This window comes from Buceros rhinoceros, unplaced genomic scaffold, assembly GCF_000710305.1.
Source record: "Buceros rhinoceros silvestris isolate BGI_N320 unplaced genomic scaffold, ASM71030v1 scaffold3998, whole genome shotgun sequence".
NCBI classification, from domain to species: domain Eukaryota; kingdom Metazoa; phylum Chordata; class Aves; order Bucerotiformes; family Bucerotidae; genus Buceros; species Buceros rhinoceros.
In genome coordinates this window covers 91,389-101,533 of record NW_010427409.1, presented here as the reverse complement: position 1 = coordinate 101,533, position 10,145 = coordinate 91,389, and the positions used below count along the sequence as shown (strand labels likewise).

The 10,145-nt window shown below is 38.8% G+C and overlaps 1 protein-coding gene across 1 annotated transcript in view; it reads right to left on the bottom strand.

Annotated features, from left to right (window-relative positions):
• Positions 1–10,145, bottom strand: part of LOC104498497 (semaphorin-3D-like) — a gene marked incomplete at its 3' end in the record, with an annotated part of 62,668 nt that overhangs the window by 6,778 nt on the left and 45,745 nt on the right. The window contains exon 7 of the mRNA XM_010141886.1: positions 6,922–7,064. Coding sequence (XP_010140188.1) covers positions 6,922–7,064 — 143 coding nt within the window. The remainder of the gene's footprint in view (positions 1–6,921; positions 7,065–10,145) is intronic.

The following is a 10,145-nucleotide window of genomic DNA, read 5'->3' as shown; positions in this document are numbered from 1 at the left end:
GAGTGTCTTATCACAACCATAGCAAAAACTACAAGACTGTAGGCTACATCTGCTGTGGAAAAGCCCTCTCTCTGAACCACGACGAGAGAAGCAGCTGTTAGCTGAGTTCCTGCTCCTCAAGCAGATTTGTTGTTATTTCATTCAGAATGGCTGTGTACTCAGCTTAAGCATGCGTAACTGTTTGGTTCACTACGGAAAATGTTGATTTTTATTTTGGAAAGTATTTAAACCTCACATCCAAAGATGTCTGCTGAATTATCTTTGGTTGAAAACCAAACTGGAAAATCCGGAAAAAAACCCCCAAAACCAAACCAGAAAATAAAGCAATGAAAAATTCTGGACTGTTACTAAGCATGAAAAACAAACAAAAAAACCCCCCAGAAACTAACAGGCTCAGGTAAAGACAGGGAGATCAAAACAGCAAGTTTGAACATGATTTGGGACAAAAAAAAAAATTAATAACATTTTACCACAAGGCGGCTACAAAGCAGATATACTCTATTATAACCATCACTAGACTGCTCACTCCAACTTCAATGGAAATGTGAAGTGAGCAAAGGCTGATGGCTGAACTAATAAAATATGTTCAGGGGTTCTCAGGAAAATCTGTCTTAAATTTTGAATATAATTTGTTAACAGTTTATTCCCATGTGTCTGACTTGCCTTTACTGGTCTCTCATCTAAACATTCACATGTACTTAATATAAATTATATGATATAAATACATAGAAAAGATATATAAAGACAGAAAAAAAAAAAACCAAACCACCAGAAAAACAAACCCAAAGCACAAAACCTACAGGTTATGAAAAGTAGCATTTTTAATCATGAAGCTACAGGCAGGTTGAGTGATTACATGGATCATGCAGTTAATGTCATATCAAATAGAAGGTCAGAACTTACATGGTTTGAATGCATTCAGAGCATTGAGAAACTGAAGCAGTGTGAGATACAGCACTGGGATAGGCTGATTTCTTTCTGAATAAATAGGCCTGCTTTTGCCTGAATTTCACATTCTTAAATAATAATGCCTTGAATTTCACATTCCAGGGACTCAGTAGGGCAAAGCTCCCTTTATAGTCAGTGGAAGTTAATGTCCTTCAAAGAGTGATTTGGGTTGAAGATGGAAGGAGTCTTCCTTTAAAAAATAGTCATCTGTCTGTATTGATTGAAGAGAGTGCCTGATAATTACTTTCCTTGCTTGGATACATACAAGCGCCTAAAGTCACTAGTGTGGGACAGTGTGACCAGAGTGTTAAGAACCACAGGTTGAGAGCTGGAAAAGCATGAGATGAAAAAACAAAGGTAGGTCAACATCTTACAGAGTCCTCTAGAATCTCACATTCTAAAACATCTGTATTTACAACAATGTATTCAATCAATAACAGCAAAGCCTGACCTGTAAACTGTGGTACATTTTCATATTAAGTGGAAAAATAGGGAAAAAAATTCAAAAAGTAAATTTTATCACATTAGAAAACTTCCAAAATCACAAAGTCATTATTTGCTACTCTTAGAGATATTTGAAGACCTGAATCAAAGCACTCTGAAGTCAAGGACTTTGGATTAGACATAGGAACTCCACTTCAATTAACTCTGCAGGCTTCCCACTTCTAAGCCAGTGGGTTATTGACAGTGTCTTCTGCAATCAGTCTCTCTGGCAACTAGGATGATTTCCAGAGTTTGTTTCAGAGGTCGTGCAGCTGCATTTCCATAATCCAGTTTTTAAAGCTCTATCTTAACATAACATTTTCTTTCTCATTTTCCCCAAGGCTCAGTAAAAGTCAATCACACCTCTCTGCATATAAGCATAACTTACATATTTTTGCCTCCTCTGCAAATCACAATTTCCCACCCTCAAAAAAACCCCACCAATTAAATTGTCGAAACACACCCATGAGGGACAAAAATATACAAAACTTCCTCTACTCATGCCGGTACTCTTGCCAATAAGGAAAGTTGGTCCAAAAGACCTGACAAAGCCTCATGTTATATCTCTTAATTCATCACAGTTAGAAGCAGATATGATATGGAACTGGACTGTCTCCAACACACCAGCCCTTAGAATGAAATCATCTTGATGAGCATCTGCTTTTCTACATAATTTGAAAACTTTCAAATGGCACATAATATATAAATAACAAATCTGGAAGTCCAAGAGGAACTGGCTGCTGAAAGATCCACTGCTGCAAAGATGCTCAACAGGCAAATGAGAGCCAATGTTTTCCTGAGGATGATGTTTTTGAGGTGGTTTTAATCCTTATCATAGAGAAATTAAAACAAACAAACAAAATACCCCAAACTCCCCTGAACCCATTACCCATGGTTAGCATTGTGGCTAGGCAATATTACGGTGACAAAGAAAGCATGTAAGTTAAATCTGCCTGGAATGAGTTGCCTCCAGAACTGGAAGCAGGATAGCTGCACGAGCGTGGCTCTGAGCCCAGGCTAATTAGCCCTGCTGAGAACATGTTAACATGGCTATTTCGCTTCCGGGACCCGAGCTAATGCAGCTGAACGGTAAAACATTATGCGGACAACTCAAATGGTTTTGGAGATAGATCAATTATCTACACAGTGATGCATTCCACTAGATACAGAAATACAAAGAATGTTAATGATCCAGTTATCCCTAGTCACAGTAGAGGCATGGCTAGACTATTTGCAGGACAAGAAAAACACCTCCTAACTTTTACATAAGCAGCCCCATGGCAGAGCCCACCAGAGTCCCTGGACTCAGAGTCACGGAGGAATAGTTCCCTCCTGCCATTCTGGGAAAACACATTGCCTTAAAGCACCAGACAGGAGGCAAGGTCGTAGCCTTGAACTTTGCTCATGTTCATGCTTTGGAAATAAATCACATTACCCGAAGGTGGAATGCAGGGTGTGTCCTGGGCTCTCGACTCAGGAGCTCTTAAAATGATTACATTCCGGTGTATTTAGAAAGTACAGTTTAACCAAGAGGGCTGTGCCTAATTGCTATACTCTCGTCCCCAGGTACAGTGTGGTATATATGAGGGCAAAATGGCATACCAAAAAAAAAAGACGACAAAGACCTCACTTGTTTCCACTAGAACAAAGGCCACTTCTGGATTCTGAACACTTTGGGACATATGGGAAAGTATCAGGGGCCAAAGTCTGATTTCTTAGCACGTGAGGTCATGGAAATCAGTCTCTAAGACTGCATGCCGTAACTTTTGCAGTACATCACCAAAACCGTAAACGAGAAGCTTGTAACACAGCAAATGCAAACTGCTGTAATAATAAACAGGATTTTCATACTGCAGCAGAGACACTACTGCTTCTGGCTAATTCCCACTCCATTCCAATAGAATGAGGTTGTAACTATGAAAAAATGTGGTTTTATCCAGAAAACAAACAAACAAAAACACCAACAACCTTTCTCCCTCTCCAAAATCTTTCTGTGAACTCCTGTAAATCAGGATTTTCATTTCTCACTTTGAGAGGAGGAAATAGGAGAGAAACCTGGGTCTTTTCTAGAGTTATATTTGTGTATATGTGAGGCTGCCCTTAAAAAGAATTACAACCCTGTCATCATTTTGTGGTAGGTATGTATATATACTGAAACACAGCTGACTTGTTACTTGACTGCGGCGGGCACAGTTCATGGATGCTGCAATTTTTTTATCACAATCTGGCTCAGTGTGTAACGACTGTGTCATGTCTTTAGCTGATGCAACCTGGGTCAGCAGCATGGGCTTGAAGACAACGTAGCTGTAAAAGCTTCTGCTTGTGTTTCTAGAAATAGAAATGCGTGGGTCCATGGGGTCCATGCCCTTAAGAAGCTAAGGCTTTTGTGATTGTATAATATATATATGTGTACCTGTGTATGTTTGGGTTTTTTTGTTTTTAAAATCTCTGTCTATACTTTAAAAGGTTTTTTTTTTCTTTTTACTGATGACCTTACTTGAAAAGAAAGCAAACAACACAACGGATCAGACTTGGTGTGAGTAGGAACATACCATAAGCAGTATCAGGTATTAGAGATTAGATCAATGACTCTTTCTCTGCCTTCCTCAAACCAACAATAGGAAATGCCGTTTGCCATGATAAATTACATAACTGGTTCTGAAAGTGACTGTTGAAAGCACTTCCTCCCAATTCATACTGATATCCCCCCGTGATATACAGAATGTAGATGACGTAAATCTTAAATTAGTGCTCTTTAGTGCCACAGTGGCTGCCTGCTTCGAGCCGGTAAGTACGGTCTTATGTACAGGACAAGAGACAGCTGTTTGACTCTGGGCAAAGAGCCTCCAGCAAGAGTTGTAATCTTCTCAGTCTGAAAGTAGCTGGGAAAAGAGAAAGCTTTCCAGAGAAGATTTTCCCTAAGGGGAAGGATCAGAGAGAGACCATATTGTTGAGCCATTGAAAATTAGCCCAAGAATAGGCTGCATTGACTAACCTCCTTATTAAAAACAAAGCCGATTCTAATTTCAGCATGTGTCCCTGGCATTAATGTACAGGAGCCCTAAGGCACAATAAGGTAGAGAGCAATTGAGTTCTAGTAGAAAAAATCCATGTTTACACCAAACAAATGATTTCAAAAGTTGCTGGGCTCCTCCCATCCTCTGTTATTCTCTGATTGCTAGGGGAAGAAGGCAAAGGCTTAACTTCACGCAGTACAGGTCACATTAATTAGAGGGTGCAGGTAGAAATTGTTATGTTATCAACTGTTGCAGCCAAAGACATTGATCCCATTTTGTCAGACAGAATTAAGCTCAGCAATGTTTCATACCGAAGCACAGATTCAGAGGATCTTAGTCCATATCAAAGGAGTCTATTTGCATATTTTCACTTATATTAAATACCCATAAAAATTCTACTTACATTGTAACAATTTTCTTTTTTTTTAATTATTATTTGCAGGTAAGCAAGACAAAAGTACAAAAAAACCAGAAGTCTGAATTTTCATGAGAATTCTGCATCCACTGGGAAGAGCTCAGCAAATAAAGAAGACAGTGCAAAACAAACATTTGTAATCACATCACTTATCAGTTTCTATTTTTTGCTTTGACTATTAAAAATAAAATTCAAGACATTTTTTCCTGTTAACATGATTACTCTACAAATTCAGTCTAATTTGAGGTACAATTACGCATGGTTGTTAGGATTTCCTTACAATACATTGCTTTTATTATGATATCTTATCTCCTCTTTTCTCTAGGTAAAGGATGCTAGACAACTCTAGCTAATATATCTTAGTTTACTATAATCTCTCACTTGCCCTGGCTTGAAAATGTTGTCTACCAATTTCTCCTAATGCATTAAGTGCTTTCTCATAATCAGCAAATGCCACATCTAGCAGCAAATCATACATGTTTGCATTTCCATTCTGCCATTAATCACGCTGCTGTGAAATACCCAACTAAAGATTATCCACTCTTTCGTCTGGCTTAAAACCTACTAGAGAACTGATTTATGAGTTTTTTGTTTTCTTAACATTTTAGGTCAAGGACAGAAGTGTGAAAAGTCTGTGGCCACAAAATCCCTATTGCAGTTAGGAGTTTGCTGGACCGCAGAGCAGTTGTAGATTCACATGTTCATATACATGTGTTCACTCTTTGTTTTCCAGTGTGCGTCCATTAGCTGAGTGGATGCTCTTCTCCTAGACATATTGTACTGCAAATCACAAACTCTAACTTCTTAAGAAGATAATTTTCACTGCAACGGAGTCATATTGCTCAGAAAATGCAAGTAAATGCAAGGCTATGACCAAAATATCACAGAAATGTACCTGTGGTTGCTGTGGTGGTGTTGCTGATATCTAGTTCATCACAAGAGAAACATTTGCTCAAAGGTTATATTTACTCATATGACAGCAATTTTCAAGTCCCATTTTCCTGACTTTTATCAGTGATTCCTGGGTACCTGGATTCACTGAAGAACTAAGGACAGAATTACACTTACAGTGACTGCTTCTGTTCTTACAGTATTACAGGACAAAGGAGTGGAGAGAGAGTATGCCTGACACAGAAATCATTAGACCTTTCTGCTGCAGTGGCAAGAAGACCTTAACAAAACCAGCAGACTGGTAAACAGCAAACTGTGCGCTGACTGCTGTCTTCATATGCATGAACATGAAGGAGCCTGAGGAGGCTTCTGCCCTTGACAGAGATGCTTCTTCAGAAAGAGAGCAGCTCATTACAGACTGAGTATGCATTATGGCAACCACAGGGGCACAAATCTTTCACAAGGGGCAAAATCAAGTATAAGGAAAGAGAAAGTGAAGGGAGTGATCGTTTTAAGGAGGTCGGGAAACAACCAATGAAACTTTTTATATACTGCAGCAGATCTAGGGCCAGGTTCCTCCTGGTCAACAGGTCAAGGACTGCACTTCTTCCCAGCAGAGGAAACCTCTGGCAGATGTGGGCGTAGCTCAGAAACTATATACATCTTTATCTTCCCCTCACCCCAACAGCTTATCAGGACTGTGCAGAAACAAATGACTGACCCCAACTTTCAGTAATGCCCAGGAATGATGTACTGAGCTAGGCTGAAGGGATGGGTTTGTGTATCTCTCCATTCAGCGGGCACCCTCCACAAAACCCCAAGTATCTTGCCATTGTGTACACTTTGACAAATCAATCCTCACTGAAAGCTTATGAAACAAAGCAGGTCACCATTGCATATCTGAAGGTCAATACATTATTGTGTAGACACAGGATTATAATTTATAAGTATTTTAGCTTTTTAAAAAGAGGTTCACAGTCGACACCAAGTCTAATTATCAGATGAGTAAAATTCAGAGGGCATTAACAATCTATGTTCAGAAAAATTGCTATGATGGCACATTTGCTAAGAACAATATTGCCTTCTGATATGAAGGGGGGAATGGATTTCTCATAGAAACAAACCAAGCATTTTTTTTTCTTTAAATAAAATAAAAAGAGTCCTCACCTTACAAACTCTTCCAACTCGGGAAAGGATTGTCTTGTCAGATGTGCCACTATCCTGTGATATTTCTCGGAAAAAGAAGTAGATTTTGTCATCATCTGGGTTATAGGTGTCCGGAATGGGAAAAGTTCCAATGAATTTCGCTCCTAAAAGTTCCCAAAAAAAGCTTTTAAAAATCTGAAGAAAAGTCTTAATACTTGCTACTAAATTTCTGCTTCAATATCTGCATATACATTGCATTTTCCAGTGAAATAAAAATATCTATGAACTATGACATAACATATGAACTATGTAAATATGTAGTGGCAAGTTTCTTACTAACTCCGAGCAAAAACCACCATAGATTCTGAAGTATTTACTCTTCATGTGATGTTTTTGTTTATATATCTTACCACCAATTGCAGAAATATGCAACACTGGCTATCATCCTCTGGTTGAAAAGAAGAAAACTCTGTACAAAATACTGCGTACAAAAACCTGCCTTACTGCTCTTGCAGCTAATATCAAGCTAAGTAGATTTTCTGCAATCACACAGTAGAATTTCAATTAATTAAATTACACGTTGCAGCAGTTATGAGTACAGAAATATATTACTGTTTGCTAGAGATGGCTTGTGAAGGAATGAAAGAAACTTTTGGGGGATTAAGAATTCAGTATAAATGACAGCTTTCCCAAGTCAAAAGTTTCCTACTTATCTGTGCTATGACAATCTTACTGACTGTATCTACCGAATCCAACAGGGGCCATGCTGGGATTCCCAGGTTAGCACTCCAAACTCCACAACTGACTGGTTGGTCTCAGGGACACGCTTCCTTGTTGTGCATGAAAAAAGGGTAGCTATATCAACATAATGGTTTGTTTGGGTTATTTAAATATATTTTTTGCAAGAAATGCTACAGCAAGCCTTGCCTTGACATGCTGAGCCGTTATATTACTTCTGGTCATAACCAAAACAAACTTGGGTGTCTCCTCCTGCATCTTATAGGCATACTTATTGGGCCAAGAATTTAACAATGTCCTTCACTGTCTTTCTCGGCTCCCTCCATGATCTCCAGACCTGCTCTACCTGCTTATCTTTTGTGTGTGTGTGTTTGACTTTTTTCTTCACATTTTACACTATAATCAGAAATTAAACTAATTCCAGTGGTCCGTGACTGCAGCGGAGCAAGTAAGAACACTCTCTTGCGCAAGTGAACCGGATACTAGGGGAAGTGATTTTTAAGACGTTTCCCAATGTGCTACAACACATGAGCTTTTCTGAGGGCACTTGGATCAATGATGTTTTTCTTTAAACAGGAGTGGTTCTACAAATACGGTGCAAAGAGACCCTTGACTCTAAAATACATTCTTTCAGCAATAAAACACACAGCCTTTGTCCCCCATAAGCAGGCAGGCTGCAGTGGAACGCAGTAAGGAGGATGGTGTAAGATGGTAGAGCAAACAGAGCACACTGGCAATATGTGGGGAATACTATCATCAGCTTTGATTGTGTCTCCATGCCTTTGTCCTTTTTATAGTGATTGTTATTAGCTTTGAGGAATTTTCACCATGAACTCTACAGTACACTACAGGACAAAAAGAGGGTCCTTGATTCAAAAGTTCACAGATGAAGGCTTGAGACAAGATGGGATGTGTTAAAGTGCTGAATGTGCACCTTCATGACAGGAGAGTAAATTTACGAGACAAAGTTGCCACAGCAGTGCTTCCATTTTAAACCTTTCTGACAATAGAGGATGTCATCAGCAGAAAAATGAAATGATGCAGCCATCAAGCTCTATAAATTTAAGTTTGGATTTCCAAATAAGCCTGGAGAAAATATTCAATTACCTCTCAGGGCCTGAAGATTAAATCTCTGATTGTGACTAAATACAGAAGTACACTTTCGGTATGGTTTCATAAATATGTGGTTAGCTAAATAGCAAAATAACAAAACCTGTGAAATACTTCTATAACATGCTTTTGAATTTCACATAGATTTTTTTTTTTAATCCACATTCACAGAACAAATGGGGTTTTTAAATTAAATTTCATTGCTTTACTTGGCAAGTGAAATGCAAAACCAAATGTCTCAATACCTGGAACAGATTTAGAAGATTCTCTAACAAATTAAAGGAACATAAATATTTAATGATTTTAAATCACAATTGAAAACACTGAAGTTGAAAGTTAAATCCAAGCAAAAATAACTGTAAAGGATATGAAGATAAAGATACTGAAAACAATTTAATGGAAGAGATCATGATCTGAAAAGCACAATATGTTCTGCAAGTGAGATCTTTGTCCCATCCATACAACACAAAAAGCTGCATTTAAACCAGCTGTGAATTGATACTTGGATTCTTTACAATGGAAACAAATTACATGATGATGATTTTAAAACACTGTTTTGTCTCTTCCTAACTGCTCCAATAGAAAGTTTTTCCTCGTATTAATTCCATGCCCAAACTGTGTGTAACGAAATCAGGAATGAAAGGCATCACAAGCTCTGACATTAGATAGTACAATAAATTCAGGTGTTGCTTGTGCTTTTATAAGATGTTCTCATGACCTAATGGGAAGAGCTGTTACATCTAGTCCTCCATGGCTGGGTTCACTGTAGGGGTCAGATTTGCTGTTGGCTACCTGCCGGCTCTCACACCCTTCTAATGCCAGCAGTCGTTTTATACAGTGCAACCATGCCTGCCTTAGTAAGACTTACTAAGAAGTACAATTCATTGGACGCTCAAAAAAAGAGGACAGCAAGCGAATCGCAAATCCCAGAAAATGAGGAAATGAAAAAGCAACCCAAAGCAGCGGGAGGTAGCAGCTCTTTGTAGTTGGGCTGCCAGAAGTATGCAGCCAGTTCCCACCTCATTTACCTTTAACATCCTAGAAGTCAAGCTCCTAACCTATACTCATCTGAGGGAGGGCCACGAGGAAGAAAGTGACAATGAATAATGCTATTTTAAGGCAGATTCCTAGGATAGGTGGGGTGAGCCCCTTTCTGGAAGTGTCATCTCTCTGTAAATCACAGACAGAAGGGAGCAAAACGACTGAGCTCCAACAGGACAGAGCACTTTCGCCTTTTAGGGCTAAATGAGCTGAATCCCATCCAAAGTTCACAGGATGTAAAGAAATCATTGCCTGCAAGTCTTTGCCCTGGCAAAGATGACTAAATTGCAGTGAAAAGAAAAAAAATTTTAAAAGATCAATACAATTCAGGGAAGCACTTATTCCAACTATAGCTT